Source organism: Motacilla alba, chromosome 20, assembly GCF_015832195.1.
Source record: "Motacilla alba alba isolate MOTALB_02 chromosome 20, Motacilla_alba_V1.0_pri, whole genome shotgun sequence".
Lineage (NCBI taxonomy): Eukaryota > Metazoa > Chordata > Aves > Passeriformes > Motacillidae > Motacilla > Motacilla alba.
The window spans coordinates 1,921,041-1,939,721 of NC_052035.1; the positions used below are offsets into that span (position 1 = coordinate 1,921,041).

An 18,681-nucleotide genomic window follows, 5' to 3' on the forward strand; every position below is an offset into this window, starting at 1 on the left:
CTAGTCATTTGCTTTCCAGATGTTCTACCATAGCCATCCTGAATTATTGAAGTAAATGCATTTTTGTTAATGTTACACATAAGCAAAGATGCCAACTCTTTCTTTTCCTCCACAGAGAAGGCCCATTTTACTGACCCTGGCATGCTTAATTAACTACAGTGCCAAGAAATAATTATTCTTTGTTTAGTACCTCTGCCTAGGCAGGAGGAAATTAGTACAGTAGCACCTAAAGCAATCAGAAGCTTCATTCCTGCACTCAGTACTGTTCTCCCTACCACCACTTACAGGCTCCGTTTTATTCTCACACATACAGCAAATCAGAATTTCCATCATTCTTGATGAGCATGAGTAGCCTGAGTTGGAGTGATCTAATGTCTGCTACTCATCAGAGACAAACAGAGGAGTAAAAATGCTGGAAGGATTATTTTCAATTTCCCTGCTCTCCTAACATTCATTGCGCATAATTTATTTTACCCAGAGCAGAAATGCATTGCTTACCTCCTGTGTGTTTGGCCAGGGTAACACAAGATACTATACAAATAAACCAGCTTATTACTAAGCTGTAGTTTGTTTTGAGCCAAAGGCTTTATCAATATTGTACATAAATTTTATCCAAGAAGCCCTGTATTGAGGTGACAACTAAACCCCATGTGCTGACTGGATAGAGATGAACTAACATTACACTGAGCCCTCCCAGCCATGCTACACACAGAGATACATTATCATAAACCATAACAGAGTCTGCTGCCTTTATGGGGAAAGGTCACCACAGTCATGTCCAAACCCCAAAACCACCCTAACTCTCAGTCACCCAGGTATTCCTTACCCCATATATGAACCTCTGGTTGAACTGCTGCATGGCTCCCTGGAGCTGGCTGCGCTGGAGCTGCCACTGCTCGTAATTGCGGACAGACTCCAGCGTCGGCCTCTGCCACGTCGTCGTTCTGGTGAAGTGGTCAACGTAATAAATCCTGCCCATGTTGTCAACTCGGCGCTCCCAGCTTTGGGGAAAAAGACATTTGTCAACAGCTGCCAGTTTAAGGCTCAGAGGCACTTGGAGGCCAATGTGGTGGAAGGGAGCAGAAAGCATGGGCTCATCAGCAGCTTTTTTCTCCTTGTACCCTCTGCTAAAATTATGCAAGAGCTAGACTTTTTAAATGAGAATCACTTTTATTTGTTGCATACTATACAAAGTCAGACCCATTCAATTTATTGTATTTTCAGGTTTTTTTTGAAATAGTTGTCAAGAGCTGTCTAGACCACTGTCCATACTGTGCTGGCATCCCTGCAGTTATCTCACCCAGCCTGTAACACAAGCCTGCTGGTTTCTCCTAAAACACAGCAAAGCCACTGACATTTTGAGCTATTCAACGCAAGACTTCCTCACACTCTGATGTGGCAGAAAAGAAAGGTTTGGACATGAGGTTTGGCGTTTTGTTTTGATTTTCTTTGGGGTTTTTTTTCTAATTTTCAGTTCATATGAGATCAGTATTACTTACAAAACTTGAAAGAAAACATTCCTATTCTAAGAAAGCTTAATCAATATACAAGCTCATCTGCTCAAAAAGTTCAAAATAACTTGAAACATGACAGGTGGACTCCATTTATGAGACTGCCAGTTTTTGTTCTTTAATAACAAGTTCTCTTTACCATCCCATGTTTTTACTTTGTAATTCTTTATAATGTGTGAACCATCTGAGGATGAAAAAGTGCAACAGAACAACTCTTGTGCTTTTCTTGTATTGTTAAAAAATAAGAAACAGCAACTGTGAGCTAACATCATTGGCTGTTCTGATGCCAAGAGCTGGAGAAGTTTAATAACGAAAGTTGGTTTCTATGTGCATAATAAATTGGCAGCTGGGAGCCCTGAGACAAGATCAAAGGCCTGCAAACAGTAACCTCAGGATAAGAGGTAACCAAGAGCATTCCTACTCAAGCTGATAGTTACCTTAGTGCCAAAATACTTTTCTGTGGTTTATGTTCTCTTTTACTCTTGAGAGTGTCTACTGTCTTTGACTGAAATCTGTTTCTGGGTCAGTAAAGATGCACTTGCCTCATCTTTGACAGGAAATTCAGATTTGGCTCTTTTTGACATTCAAGTCTTTTCCATATGCATTCCTTGGAGACAACCTGGAGCAACTGAGTTCACATGTCTCTTTTCAAATATTTGTTCCACCTTTAGCAAACTGTTAGGCAATTAATTCCTGGAAAACTCAGACATCCAAGATGACTGTATGGCTGATCCTGGCTCACCTTGGAGGAAGAGGCTCTGGCCGATCCCATGTTGTTCTTTTTTCAACATGATCCACGTAGTACACTCGACCATGCTGGTCTACTCTTTGCTCCCAACTGAAAATAGATCAAAAAGTTTAATCTTCCTCCAGATCAAACTACTCCAACCATGTATCTACAGCATAAAGATGAGAAACATCTGTTTTCATAAAATGCTTATTTTGAAACAAAATGTTTAAAACTAACCCTTGGCTCATGAAATGCACCAGAACAGTGTGCAGCACACAGTAGTACCATTCATATTAACAGTGATTCTATGCCAACTAAAATGAAAAAAAACATTGTACATGACTACCCTGCTGGGAAACAGAAGTTCAAATTCATGCCTAGGTGTAAAATTTTAGCAAAATTTTGTATTCAATATCAAGTGTATCAATAACCTGTTAAGCAGAACCAACTACAGATCATAATCCCCTTTTAGAGTAGCGTTATTCCAATTATTCCAATATATGCACATTTTTCAGTGAACAAGTATACGCAGAGATCACCATAATGGCACTGGTGACATTTTCTGCACATGCAGTATTTGGGATAATGACTTACCCCTGTATTTGCATCAGATGTAACATCACAGGGATTAAAAAAAAAAAAAAAAAAAAAAAAAAAAAAAAGCTATTTGCCATTTCTGTTGAAATCAAAATGATAAAGTAACAACTGCTGTTTTCAAGACCACTTCTTGATTTCCATTATCCTGTGAGGTAATTCAGACCACTCCTACCTTTTGCTTCCACTGCCTGCAAATCAAGGCAGGTAAATTCACCAATTTCACCATTCATATTGAGAAGATTTTGATTTCCCTAACTCAGAGAGTCCAGAAATGTTTTTGCTGTTTTTTTAAAGTTGAGAGCTTTGAGGCAAGAGGTGAACCATCTGACAAATGCCATGTGTACCCAAAGTACAGCAGCATGTCCACACCACTCTCAGGAGCTGCAGTATGAAATCCAAACCTTCAGAACTCCAATAGCAGCTTTTCTTCTACTTATCTGTACCAATATTTTCCTGCCTGACTTTATTTTAATTTGAAGACAACAAGCTGTCACACTATTTTAAATCTATGTTTCACTGACGTGGGAACGTATGGCAAGTATTAGAAGTACTTCTTTCCTTGAATGCCTGAATACCAACCATTCAAAACAGTTATAAACCCTACAAATTCATATTGGGGCATTTTTGTCAGGCAGCAAAAGGCAGATGTTATCTATGGTTTCTTACACCTACTGTAAGTAAAATAAAGTAAAACCATAAAAGTCAGCACACATGGGGAGAAAGAAGTCATTAAACCCATACCCAGGTGGAAGAGGCCCTTGGCTGACTGTAGTAGTAAGAGCCTGAGGTGAAGGATTTACTGGCTGGACTTGTCTCGACACTGGAGGAGTGGGGAGTGCAGGAGTGGCAGGAGCTGTGCTGGCGGCTGTGGCCCCCTCAGGGCTCTGCTCTGAAGGTGTATTTGAGGCTGTACCTGCCAGTGATCCTGCACTGGCCCCATCGCTTTCTGTGGATGTGGATGAAGGACCATTTGCACTTGCTATGACATCAGAGAGAGAAGAGAAAAAGCCTTTAACTGACATTTATCACCATCTATTGTAGAAGTTACACATTACAAAAGCAAACCTGCCAGAACTGCTGTTTCTACAACCATGTTTTGTAGCTCAAACAAAAACTGAACAGCAATTCTGTCTTACTGTAAAACTGCTTTAATCCAAGAACTGCCATTGACAGCATTTTGGTATTTCTGATAAATATTTACCTTGTCTGCATTCTGTAAACGTTAAATGATGATAAAAAACTACTTCTTTGTACTAATGAATTAATTATTTTCCATTTATTATTTGGAATAATAATTTAAGTGATGATAAGCATAAAATTTTCAGGAGGAGATTTGATATTGTATGGAAAGTAACAATCACAATGGGAGGGGAACACAGACGTTATTTAAATGTTTTCAGTTTTATCTTAATGCCAATTGGTGGGTGGGGTTAGAAGCTGAACACAGGTCAAGTCTCATTAACTAACTGCACTGGATTAATCTTTTAAAGTAATTACTGTATTGCAGGGCCCATCCAGATCCAGCATTTATCAATTGTAATAATGAGACTACAGAAACACTGCATCATATGGGGATAAAGGAATTACCCCAAAAACATCAAGTAACTTTTCAGAATTAGTGGCCTTCAGGTAGTTTTTAAAAAACTAGATTAAAAAAAAAAAACTATCCATTTCAGCAGAGAAGAATAATGAATGTTTTAAGTGCTGCAGCTCCACAGAATGTAACTGCAATTGTAGAAACCAATAACTTGTATCTCAGAACACAGTATTATCAACTTGAGGCAGTTCTGCGAGCCTTAAGTGGATTTCATGTCACCCTCAGTGGATGCCTTAGTGCAGCAGCAGCACTCACTTGTGTTCTCCTGGTCCCAGCTCCACTCTCTGTAGCACCATCACTGACTGCCACCACCCCTGAGCAGACGTGGAAACAAGAAATTTCCAGTAACAGGAACAATGACTAAACAACTTGTACCAAATGCAAGCTAAAAAATACTCCTTCAGAAGTGACCTGCCAAAGAATTTACCATCCAAAGTGCAGTTAAACATCAGGAGCAGAAACAGTTATGTTCACTCAAGGAGTGCCCAGCCCGATGGACGTACCGGCGACTGACGGGGGTCTGCGGGGAGTGGGGGGCGGGGGCCTGGCAGGCCGGGGAGGTCTGGCAGGTTTGCAGTTTCCATTTGTGAGTAACGGAGAGTCACTGCCATTAACAGTCTTGTTTTCACTGGAAGCAGTATCCTCACAGTTTTCAAGGCCATTTGAGTTAGTCCTTTTGCAGGAAAAGACACAGAGAACTGTTCTAGTAGTGCACAGGTGACATGAAACTTTGCAAATCACAGAATCATAGAAGAACTCTGGGTTAGGACAGGCCTTAAAGATAATCTCGTTCCAGCCCCCTTCCACTAGACCAGGTTGCTCCAATCCCCATCCAGCCTGGCCTGGGACACTTTCAGGGGAGTTGAACAGACAGGTGAAAGACACTAGAATGCACTTGCTACAACTAGGTGAGATTTGTAACACTCACAATAATTCCAAGTATCTATACATCTGTATAAACACACTCAGAGTTCATCTCCTGAGGTACCTGAAACCTCAGTTGATGGAAAGGTGGTGAAATAGATGTATATAACATCTGTCATCAAAATCTCCTCTTTCAATTCCCAATTTGATACACTTGCCCTTAGGTCCAGGCTCTGGATTTTGCTGCTCAGCTATTTCTGCCCATGAGTCCCTAATGAGATGAGAAGCTAACACCTGAGAAGAGCCTGTATGCCTTTACTCCACCGGGCTGGCATATGCTCAGAACACACAAAATGCTGCACATTTTTAGAAATCTTACTTATGCATACATATTTTTTCCTCTTAACACAATTCTGGAACAGGCTGGAGAATTTAGCATTAATGTTTTGACCAGCAGCTATGAATATAAACTGCTCAACCTTACAATAATTAAGAAACTACACAGCAGTACTGACCCATGCTGCGCTGTTCACTTACACCTAGCAGAGAATTATTCTGATACATTTGTAGCTCCTTAAGCAGAGTTAGATGTACCTACACCTTTAGACAAAAGCATTTTATTTTCAGAATATGCTGGGCAAAACAAAAAGGTTGTAAACTAAAATTCTAGTGGATTTACAGGTCAAGCACGTAAGCCATCGCAAATGAAGGAAGAGGTTACAGTTTCAACCCAGTACCTTGAGAATTATATTCCTTCAAATGTACACAAACTAAAACCCAGCAGGTAAGGCTAAGTAAATCTCAAGTCAGAAAGGACCAAGTAAATTCATGTTGATTTAACCTCAGTATCATGGTCAAACACACTTTTGCTCTATACCAGGAGTGGTGCACGTAATTCATACTACACCAACTGCAAAATAAATGGGTCCAAATCATTAGTGACCTCAAATCTGTAGGAGGTTTAGCCCCAGTTTTTCAGCCATTCCCCTTTGTTCTTTCATGTTATGCCCTTGTAGAAAGTCACTTTCCTGATCATTTCCATGATCCTCACAATGACCACCAGACACCCCTTGGTTGATACTGAAACTGAATCATTATAATCATTATTGTTATCATTCTATAATATTCAGGTATTCTGAACATCCAGGCATCTAAAAATTCATTCAAACACAAAAAGAAAACAGAAACCCCCAAACTTTCAAGGGAACGCTTCAGACAACATAGCCAAGAACACTAACTACTGAAAAAAAGTGAAATTTAGCTTGGTTACTCCAGATGTTATTCAGAGTGCTGTGCCTTGTACACATCCTTAAAATACTCGTAGTACTGGGAACTAATTAAAGCAACATGATTAACATGGAACTCATTAAAGTAACATGGCTGCGCACACTCTTAGCCTACCAGGCAGCAAGATTCATAATCCGGTATCAGACTTAGCACACTAAGTGCCAGACAGATTTTGGGATCTTCTTAACAAAGCTAAATATAATTCTGATACCTCCATACTATAAAACAAACCAGTGTAAAAACAACAAGTGCCATTTTTTTTTTTGGGGGGGGGGGGGGGGGGTTAAAATATGTATTTTACTTTGGGTAATCACTGGGAGAAGGATGAGGAACACAAAGGGAAAACACAAAAAGATCAGTCAGGTATGGAGGCAAAACTGCGGTCAGACAATGGAGCTGAGCAACAGTTCAGTATTTTTGTTAAGGGCATGCTCAGATCTTAACAGATACTGCTACGGGGCACATTCATAAATTTTTCATTGTCTTCTTTACAAAACACACAATCCCTCTCTTTCAAAACTGCGAATACTAAAAGACAGAATTTAAAACAAACAAACAAACAAAAAAAAAAAAAAAGAGAGAGAGAGAGGAAAAAAGTCTTACCGTGTATCACTCCTTACTCTGGAGCTTTCACTCTGTGTAGGACCTTAAATATGAGGAAGAAAAAGACAACAGAAGCATAAGCAACACTCTGAATAATTTCCAAGGAAAGCAGCAACCTTTAATGCTCACACTTCTTTCAAGTGTGGAGGTGAGACACTATGTGCTGCTTATCTACTGGGTTTCAAAGCTGTACATATTTTGCATGTCTCTATTCGTGTGTGTGAATACAATTTTTTTAACCACTGCCCCTGTAATACTTCCATCTTACGAAGATGTAACAGGACATCATTTGACTGTGTGAATATTCCCAAACACACACACACTGTCTTTCTAGCAGTATAAAGCAGTGTTCATTCTTTTAAGTGGAGCTGGCTTTTCATATTCTCTCAGTGATGGCAGGCAGAGCAGAAAGGGCAAAAACTTCACTGAAATCTCCTCTCTGGTTGGCTGGGGGCTTTTTTCCTGGGGCTCTCTAGTCCAAGCCCTTCCCTTCTCAGTAAATTATTTAACATAAAGGCATTGAAGCAGGTACAAAATATGGCTACACTCCAAAAGCATTACAGAAGCTCAGCGCAGATTTGCAAATGTTTTGCAACTGCTTATTCAGCCAGCTTGGAAATATTTGCCATTTGTGCCAGCATTTGCCAACCTTAAACATGCAGCACAGAACTGCTCATTCATGTAGATAGCACCAATACTTTATTTCCATAGAGTTAAACAAATGTCATTAATAAAGAAATCAGTTTTCAGTTCTGATGGGAACTGTGGACAGATCCAAGCCAAAGACAAGGCTGTAGTCAGAGAAAGGCTCAGGATAACGAGCTGTTAGTGGACTGTACATGGAAGGAATTAAATCCCAGCAAGAGAAATCTTAACTTAAAAGTAACTGCATAAACAGTACTTTTGCCTGAAGTGCCTTTAGCCTGTACAATGTGCTAGACTACTTTAACATTTAACTCCTTCCTTATGTGCTCCAGCCCTCTGATTATCTGGGAACCTTTTGCTGAGCTCAGGGCTTGCTGTGTCGAGCCCAACCCTGTACTCAATTCCACTGCCTGCATGACTTTTCCCACCTTCTTCTCAGGAGGTGAACTTTGGGAAATCCAAGAAAGCACAGATGAAAATTGAGTACTGCATAAAAGGAAAATTTAGTACTTTCACTAGATATTTCTATCCCTATACCTCAGCCCTGCTCTGTAAGTCCCACAAAATCCCAGCATCTGGCTTTTACTTACAAACAAAATTCTACACAGTCTGTGCAATTGATCCTTTTGACAAAATGCAAAGAAAATGGACTAAAAGCACTAAGAAATAAGGGTTACAGAATTTGTGTACTAATTCAATTTTTCTATGATACTCGGATGAAATTTCAAAGCAACCTCCTCTAGGACTTTAACACCCCTCCCCCAGCCCAGAAACCTAGAACTTGCCAATTAAATGCCCAGCTGGTCACTACTGAAGACAGTGTCTCTCGTTGCTTTCTAGGAAAATAACTCTTACCTAGTTCTACTTCTCAATGTACAGTATTTCAGAAATGCTCCACTGTCCTGCTCCAAGGGAATTAAAATGACCTTTTTATTTTACTGTAATTAGATATTTTACATGTATTCAAGTTTTCAGTTTAAAAAACTGTACACACCAACTAAACAGCAAGTGGATCCCTCTCTGCAGCTCTCCATAGGGAAATAAATCTATGAATACATTTAAATTAGCTATATTAAGAAAAATTAATAAAAATCCATGTCTCCTAGTAAGCAGAATACTTATTACTAGGATAATGATGAGATCAAACCAACTTTGCATTTCTTCTGTTTATGTCATTATTAAAATTCAGGGAAGCTAGAGGCTTTCATTAACATTTGGGATGAATAGATAAAAGTTTGTAAAGTCCAGAAAATAAAGATGCTGATCTGGTTTTTGTTGCAATAAGGCTGAAGGTCTGCCATGTGAACTATGACTCCACCTCAAAAATGCACGAGATTTCTGATCTCTATAAACAGAAAGTTACAGAAATTGCTGTTATTGGGCTTATTTAAAGACTGTGTTAAAGCTTCTCCAAAAATGGCTTTGCATAGCAGGTATATGTAGGTTTGGACTTTAAGTTACTTACTCCTTGCACTTGAGGCTTCCCCATTGGTCAGGAGCTCGGGGTCGACCTGCATCCCATCCAGACAGACTGACAGATCTCCCACCACTTCTGCTGGCTCCCTGTCACCAACGAGGTGCAACGTCACCACTACTTGTTCCACTGGAAAAGAACAAAGAACAAAGGGAGCTTATCTTACTGCGTGAGAAAAAAGGGCCTTTTATTCAAGAAGCCAGTTGCAAACCTCAGTGGTCAAGGGGGGAAAAAACCCCAAACATGCCCCAGACCTACAGCTCTACCTATCCATTATTTTTTTTGTGTGGTAAAACCGAGCATTTTCATACATCATTAGAAAGTTATTGTTTCTACAAAAAGGGCAAAACTGGAGCATAATCTTGTTGCTGCCTAGAAAGGATTATCATGACAGCAGAGATTGACTCTCACATTTCCAGAGCAATTAATGCACCTGCCCTCAATATAGTTAGGAAATGTAATTCACTTTATTCTTGATTAAGAGCAGATACAATTTCTGTCCTCTGACTAAAAAGCTTCACATTTACCTAACAACATCCAGATTCACATTCAGAATGTGAACATTTTCCATCATATCCCCAGACCAATGGTATATTCGGAGTTTTCAGTGAAACAGAACTGTAAATAAACATTCTTGCTGAAACGTTTGAAACAAACCCCAGTGAGCTCCAACAGCTGCCTGGTGTCAGACAGCAAATGCACTGACCCACGGGGATTTTCACCCAGATTCAGCAGGACAGACACTGCCAGGAGAGCAGCTCTCACTGCTGTCAGCGTTCTCCATCTGCAGCACCCATGTGTGACAGTTGGGAAGCCAACACTTCCTTAAAGGACAGAACAACAGCAGGACAGCACAGAGCTCTGTGCTGCAGCCCCCTGAGTGCTAGAATGGGTCTGCAGAATTCTGTATTTCTCCTTCAGGCTGCCCAGGATGCACATACTGCCCAAAGCCTAACTAGATCCAAGATTAATTAAATAATACAACATACCCTTGTAGCACTATTTAGAACAAAAATAACTTTACACATTTCCTGTCTAGCACCAGAATCCCAACCATAGTTTGAATTTTTAAGCTATATAAATCAGTCTTGCACACACTAGCAAAGCAAAAAAATCTTGGTTTTTGGGACACCACGGCAGCCTGTGTATAACCAAGAAAGACGAAACTAACTGAAAAAGTAGTAGGAATCTCATAAAAGCAACCAGTAGCACCCAAAGGAACCCTTAAGGGCCATTTCCAGAGGTGCACACAGCATTCATGTTCACTAACAGACAATTCAGAGGCACCCTCCATCTCAGACTTACGTTTCATACTGTTGGATTTCAATGTCTCGTGAATATCCAGAGCAGCACTTCCCAGCAGGACGTCAGACTTTAACGTTTGATGGCTCCAGACTCGAAAGTTTAATTTACTTACAGGAGTGACAATTCTGAAAAGAAAAAGTTGAGCACTGTAAAGGCATTTGTTGGTGGGGAAGGGGGTGAACTGAGCCATCTACTTCCACTGTCACTAGAAGTAATTTAAAAACAAAGAAATAATAGTGGTAACATCAAACCATTTCCAATTATCACATTCTCATGTCACCTGGATATGTCATGTCAGTCAAGACTGTTGCAAGACTGTTCATAGACCTAATACATTTTTTTATTATTACTATTTTAAGGGAAATAGAGAAAAACTACCAGCATATACAACACAGTAATACACAGTAAGTTCCATGACACCAACTTCAAAGACATTTTTAATGCTGATATTCTTTTTCTATAAGGAATACTCTAACATTTATATTTATATAGTTTTAAATTATTTTCATTGTGAGAAATGGGTACAAAGGACTGCTTATTTTCTCAGTAGAAAAGAACGCCATGAGGGCCTACCCTCATTTGCAGAAGCCACTACACTTTCCCTTTTTATCCTGAATCTGAATATAGGCAGCTGTGCCAATATATTTCCTAAAAACCAATTTACTTCACTGAGCTCCATGCAGCTTCAGTGTAATTTCCAATGAAGTTGATATGCAGGGGGTGTCTGTGCTCAGCTCTTACTCAACAAGAGTAAAAACGGCACATGCATTATTGTGTGGATTTGCACAGCACAAACCACAAACATTCCCATTAAAAATGAAAGAGAAAAAGGAAAGCTTTAAAAGGTAAAAGAAAATTCTGCTCTTCTACACTTACATGCATATAAAGTGCAAGATTTTCTTTTTCTTATATATCTCAGTGCAAAGTAAGGTAGTAAATAGTAGTAACTAAAACTTCACAATAATCTTAAGTACAATAAAAGTACAGATACAAAAAAAACCTCAGGCAATGTTCCAGATGCTTCAAGAAGAATAATCTACAATTTAAGTACAAGCAAATCACAGAATCACTGAATGGTTTGCATTGAAGGGACACAACAGCCTATCTCATTCCACTCCACTTTCTGCTATGCCCGGGTGCTCCAAGCCCCATCCAGCCTGGCCTTGAACATTCCCAGGGATGGGGCAGCCACAGCTTCTCTGGGCAACCTGTGCCAGGGCCTCAGCACCCTCCCAGGGAAGAATTTCTTCCTAAAATTTAATCCAGCATGCCCTTGTGAAAAGTCCCTGTCCAATGTGCAAGCACAGACTGATCTTCATCCCAGAGTTCCATATGACATTAAGAGAAAACTAAATTTTATAGAACATGTGTATCCTCTTTATTCACAACACAAATACTGGGTGAAGCAAATATCAACAGCTGTATTCATCTTGATTCTGATGTTAGTTTTGTACTAACAATTTGCATAAATTGATTGGGAATTTTGGATTTGTGCTTGAATCTAGAGGTACACAAGAGACAGCCAACTACCTGTGTTATGGCATGGTGCACCACAGTGAGACACAAAGAACAGCTACACTTTTTAGCAACAGAACTTCTGAAAGCTGTAACTTTAAATATGATAACAAAAATGTGCATGGGACTATCAATTTTAACATCAAATTACTGTCCTTACTACTCACAGAATTAGAGCTCCTTTAATATGCCACACATAGCAATACAAAATATAAGCACAAGCAGTGTAATAGTTTGTAAATATCTATTTCAGACTGTATAATATTTACTGTAAAAATTCTACAAATGTCACCACCGCATGCAACATTCGACTCCTTGCTTAAAATAAAAACACAATCTTCAAGCCCACTGTCAATTGCTTTAATTTAGCTCAAATAAATTGGAAAATAAAACCAAACCTACACTGTAAGATGCTGTTTCCACTTTGGACTATTTGTATTGTTGCATTTTTCTGTCTTCTTTGACTGTCCATCTACTGAGACTTCCACATAAGGGCTAGGTCCAAACCATTTATTCTTTTCTTTTAGTTTTGCTGAAATAACTGTTAAGAAAGAGAAAAACCAGTAATTCACTCAGGAAGATTTCAATTACAAATAGTATTTTTCAGTTGGGTGTTTCAGTATTCAAGTGTCAGATCACTGATGCCTGACAGTAACACTCAAGAAAAAAAACCACATGGATAAAAACCCTGTTGCATTCCAGCTCATTTACACAATGCCACAGCTCACACTAACGCCTAAAACATGCAACAGTACTTTTGCAACATCAGACACTCTTATTAATCATAACTAGTACAAGATCCACAGAAATGCTTAGGTGTTGAAAGCAGAAAATATCCTCCACAAGCGTCTCCTGTCTATCACCAGCCAAGAGAATTCCTGGAGTTTATTACACTGCTGGTTAAAAAGCTCAAAACATGATCTGCCTCTCATCAAGGCACTGTGGAAAATTGCCACAACTTCTCATGCACAGAACATCACCGAGAAAATGAATTTTGTGTAAAGTTTTCTCTAGCTAAGCAAACTTACTGAAAAGCCGAATCCAAACCCTGGGTTCAGTAGCTACCTCCTGTTCTAGCAACAACAAATCTGGGCAAGACTTGCAGCTCTAGAGCTTTAATTTTGGTGGGGAGGGGGTGTGGTGGGTGGGGTTTTCTTGGTGTTTGGATTGTTTTTAAGCATTCAGTATTACTGACTGCAGCATTCCCATCTTTCCAAACACCATTGCTATGCTGCCTCCTTTATGATGTGTGTATAACCTGATATTTGAGTCCCAGGTGTTCTTGGATTCACTGGCAACACTGAACTCACAAAACAGTACTGAAGACAAAGATACCATCATTTCCAGTTGGCCCCTGAATTCACTTTTCTGGCAAAAAACAACTTGCTCTTGGGCGTGTTTGTCACCCACCACAGCCTCACTACATCCTTAAAAAGAAATGACTAATTCAGGCCCATCTGGCTAATCTCCCCATATTCCCTTTATAGCCTATGCTCCTTTAGAGATTTAGAGAAGTAGCTTAGTATAAACTGCTCTGAACTGCTCCCACAGAAAACTCTTTCTCTGTGTATTACAGACATCTCACAGAATTTAACTCATTTAATTTTCACAAACAGCTCCCCATCCTTCCCCTCCTGTCTCCAGTATTTCTATGCTACAGCACCTCATACCTGAACATCTCTAATTATCTCAAAGACCTGCCTTGGAGCAGCAGAAACCAGCAGATTTGTACCTACTTTCTAAGTTTGTTCTTACCCAGACACCCTGAAACATCATTTAAAACTAATGAGGGCAGCGGAATGGAGTGCTGGGGGTAGGGCAGGTGGGAGGTAACACCAGCAACAGTTTGCCCAAGATCATGGCTGAACATCTACAGAAATTCAGAACTGAAATTCAAATACCTCAGTAATCTCAATTCTAAACACTGAGGCATTTATTCACTGTCTTTGTGTGAGTCTCAGGCCTTTAGTGGGGAAAGCCTTGGACGACAATTACCACTTCAATCCTTGGCTCTGCTCTCCATCCCTGTGTGGAGGAGGTACCTCTGTGAAAAATTCTTCCAATTTCTCTCCAATATCAACTTGTATGGACAAGATTTCTCTACAGCCTCACAGCCTACTGACCCCAGAGGGACAGCTACAGCCTGTGTAACAGTGAGATTCAACCTCCTTCCTAGTCTAAAGCTTTCTATCTATTTCTGACCATTCTTTTCATCCCCACAATATACCTTTTCTGAAACTACTGCATATGCCCACTGAGGGTGCTAAATCTACTCTTGATGCTTCTAAACAGAGACCTGCACACACCCCCGGATCTTCCATTTAGTTTTGATGCCTCAGTTAAATTTCTAGAAAGCTAAAGTGAGGAAACCTTGATAATTAAGTTTCAACTACTGCTCTGTTGGTAAGGCACTACAAAAAGCAAAGGCTGTAATGCAAATCCATCTCCAAACAATCCAGAGGCGTTCAATTACAGTGACATTCTCACCAACACTTTCATTAAATTTATCCCCTTTTTAATCCATTTCAATGGTGGCCATAAAAACATGTAACAAGGGAGAAGCCATAAAAACATGTAACAAGGGAGAAGCCATAAGTCAACTTCAATGAACAGCAGTATCAAGAAAAAGTGTTAGATTTGCTATTATGCCAAGTTGCAGTAAGTGCAAGCAGTATCATAATGCACTATTACATTTCCAGGAGGACTGCCTGTACAATTAACTCAACAGCAATCAAAAAGAATGATTTTTTTATTTTTTCTTTTACACCAATATGTATAGTTTCAAAACATATTTTAGATAAAACCCAGAATAAAGTAGTTGCTAAGTAACGATGGCCAAACATCAATCCTGACTTCTCTTGGGTGTTTTACAATGCAAAACTTCCTGAAATGCAACATAGTAAACTGTGCTTAATTGTGGAAAAACACTGTCACATTTCCAAGCAGAAAAGACAGATAATTTCAGAAGGCTCACCAGTGATCTGAAGCTGCGATTTCATGGACAACCCACTGGCTGGTCCTGATCTGGACCCACTGCCAGCCATAATATGGGCTGGATCTTGAATCTGCATGAAGAGAGAATGCAAACATTTCAATACTCAGAAGCTCAAAAATTCATCTGGCTTTTGACATGTAGATACATTACAGTGCAAACAAACACACCATACTTGGTTTTTGTCTAGTTCCTTTCCATTTCCCAAAGTACAGAAAATCCTTTACAAAGGGCTCAGTGTCTATTACATCACCTGTAACTATTCAGGTTCTAGGCAAAAGAGGTATTTTGATTTTGTAACTTCAATCTGTGAATTAATGAATGAATAATGTTCTAATTCCAAAGTTTGCTGTACCTCTTATGTCTAAAACACATGCTTGTCTTAGTGTCATATATCCTGGGTAGGTTTATCTTTCTGTGTCAAGTACTACTTGGTTTTTAAAAACAAACACCACAATCCACAAGCACAGCAAAAAGACTGAAAATCAATTATTAAATTAAAAAGGGAATTTAAAATATAGAGAAACTTGTTTTTGTATCTTTTTTGATTTTACCTGGTCAGAGCAAGTCTACAGACAGAGGCTGTAACACTACAAAGCACTTAAATAAAAAAGGGAAGACATCACTTTTGAAAGAGAACAAGACAACTTTCAGTTACTGCACAACTTTTCTTGGCACACCCCAAACCTCACACCAAGGCTGGTCTGATCCTCCCAGCCCAAGGCAGCAGAGGTTCCTCCTGGCAGTATTTGGTTTTGGGGGGGGGCAGACAAAGTGGACAATGTGCATCATAGAGCTTCCAGAGAAATTAAATAGTGTAATATTACATTAAACACAGTCATCACTCTGGAAATACCCAGATACCCCTGTCACCTATTCATTTTTAAAACACATTTCACCTCAGCATCTCTTACCAACTGAACTCCATTGCAAAATGAACAGCCTGCTGGATTCAACTTCCAGAGCATTTGCTGCATCCCTGTCATGCCCTTCCACACCGTCTCTCTGCTCAGAACCTACTGCAAACCACTCGTGCACCTCTCTGGGTGACCCTCTCTGGTGGGGCTCAGCTACTGTGGCCAGGGAGCTCCTCTTAAGCCCTGAGCCCCCACTGATGCTCTGCTTTGGGCAGCCACCAGATGGGATCCCAATGCAGAACAAACATCCATGCCAGCTCTCAAGCCCTTTTCTGCACACATTACTTCCAGCAAGGAAAGTGTTAGCTTAGGCTGCTGCTATCTGTATCGTGAGTCAAAAGACTCCATTTATGAACCTCCAGCTGATAACACCACAAGCAGTTTATCTAACCCCAAACATGTTCAGCCACACCAAGTGTGAAAAATGCCATTCACTTGTGTTAAAATTTTAGAAGTTTAATAGTAATAAAATAGTAATAAAAATTAGGACAATAAGAATTTGGACAATCAAAGTTAGAACAATAAAAGACAACAAAAAGGCAAAGAATTATGGATATCTGGGTGCTTTGCATTCTGCCACAAACACACACCTTGCTAAAAAAGGATTAACCCTTAAAAGCCATAGCCTATTGCATATTCATATATCTCATACATTTATTCAAACATTCCTTTCAAACTATGGGTATTTCTGCTTAACTTCAAGTCCCCCCTTCATCTTGTAAATCAATCGCTGAGGTTCCTTGAAGTCTGGGAGAAGTCTGGGTTTTCCAAATAAGGAGGCAATAATTCCTCTCTTGCATTTTGGTGTCTTGTTGCTGTTACCTCTGTGCAAAGAATTTCTTGATTATCTTATCCATTCCTTGAGCTAGTTACAAAAAGTATCTTACACCACATAATTTCTATTTTAATATTACACTATAGCCTAAAAACTATAGCTACCACACTACTTTAAAAGAGATTAATACAGCACTACTTAAAAGAGATTAATACAGCCTAACTTTACAACATAACACATATAGTATTCATTTTAATATTTGCGAAGAGCCAATCATATAATATGCATTTTTCACACCAAGGAAACCAGAATTTGTACAAGATCAGGTCTTGATATGGCAACTTTCTTTTTGGAGGCTGTGATTTGAAGCAAATGTCTGTGACACTATGGAAATTGTAGCCCCACAGGTGTTTGAAAGTTGTGAAAGGGTCATGCTTGCATCCTGCAGCTTGTTGACGCCAGTGTTTCCTATTGCAAAATGTGACACCACCAAAAACAGTACTAATGACTTGCTCAAATAGTATTTGCTGTTATTAGTGTAGTTCAATGCTGTTACTAAATTTCAGATGTGAATCACACAAATTTAAATCATGTTAGAGTGAAAAAGATTCCAACGTAAGTTTTTAAAAAGTAGCCTAAATTTAAATGATTTAGAGGGCAATTCTTAATTCTGCTCCTGTGACTGGTTGTACCAACCTCGCTGGGTATCCTTCATGCAGTATGAAAGCACTCAGATTACATCTAGACCAGCACAGACACACTGAATAGCCTGAAGGAGTTTGGATTTACAAAAGAGCTGCCAGTTCCCCCCTAGAGAAATAACACTGCACAGAATACACCTGGGATCCCTGAAAGGGATCACTCTCTACTGAACTCCCACACAAAGCATTTACACCATACAACACTCATTTAGAAGCATGTGTTAAAGCCAACGTTGATTTCTAACCCAGCAAATACACTCATTAAAATTATTTCAGCAACATTTGATCATTTTCATTGAGACTATGCAAAGAAAATCTAGCAGCTCAACCACATCTGAAATGAGTGTCCTGCAAACACCCGCTGAATTAACACATGTGGAAGTAAAAATGATGAGAGACATGGCCTTCACCAACAACCAGCTTAAGGAAAATTCCAGGAATACACTGCCTGCCAAAACTTCCAAAAAAAGAAACTGTACTACACATTGTTTAGTTCTCTCAGCTGCTAGAAAGTTTCTAATTATTTCTGAACAACAAAACTGAAGAGAATTATTTTATTGTACTCTTGCTAAAGTCTAGAGGCTGTACACCTATGGTAAAGCTCCATTAATTAACCAGGAAAAGCAGAGTTCCAGAGGAAGAAGAAGGAAGCAACAATTTACCGCTGCCATGCACTTCAACATCCCTACCTCTTTCCATGTTTTCCAATACCTTGACTCCAGTGCCTCTTCTACTCCCCTTAAGTGCCTGCTGAGAAAGACTCCATAAGCAGAATAGCTGGTTCCATGCCAAGCTTCCAGCAAGGAATAATCACAGAAAACACACTGCAGCTTTTCTCTCAGCTGGGCACTAATTTAAGTCCCTTCCCTACCATGCATGTATATACTTTATCTGGATTTTTCACAACTCATAGAAATTTCATCAACTTCTCTATCTCCATCTCCATCAGTTTTTAGCTGGAATGGATTAGTAATTTAGAAAGTTTGTAGTGCAGCACACAGGAAAATGGAAAGAGAGCAGGTGGAATTACGTACACCTAATTCTGTCAGGAAACTAAGCTAAAATATACTGATTAGCCAAAGAAGAATCTGTGGTGATTAATGAACTAGACTTAGAAGGAAGCAAAAGAAAGTGCAAAAGGCAGTAATGCCGTCAGTCACACATATTC

General features: G+C 39.5%; 1 protein-coding gene across 4 annotated transcripts in view; it reads right to left on the reverse strand.

The window, feature by feature from the left end:
- The window catches only part of ITCH (itchy E3 ubiquitin protein ligase), a 58,182-nt gene that overhangs the window by 17,328 nt on the left and 22,173 nt on the right, over positions 1-18,681 (reverse strand). For all 4 annotated transcript variants that reach the window (XM_038158655.1, XM_038158654.1, XM_038158653.1 and 1 more), the window contains exons 2-10: positions 15,103-15,193; positions 12,531-12,669; positions 10,614-10,738; positions 9,300-9,437; positions 7,190-7,232; positions 4,939-5,108; positions 3,580-3,817; positions 2,254-2,349; positions 827-1,001 (exon numbers count right to left, since the gene is read on the reverse strand). In XM_038158655.1, coding sequence (XP_038014583.1) covers positions 827-1,001; positions 2,254-2,349; positions 3,580-3,817; positions 4,939-5,108; positions 7,190-7,232; positions 9,300-9,437; positions 10,614-10,738; positions 12,531-12,669; positions 15,103-15,172 — 1,194 coding nt within the window. In that variant the 5' untranslated portion in view covers positions 15,173-15,193. The remainder of the gene's footprint in view (positions 1-826; positions 1,002-2,253; positions 2,350-3,579; positions 3,818-4,938; positions 5,109-7,189; positions 7,233-9,299; positions 9,438-10,613; positions 10,739-12,530; positions 12,670-15,102; positions 15,194-18,681) is intronic.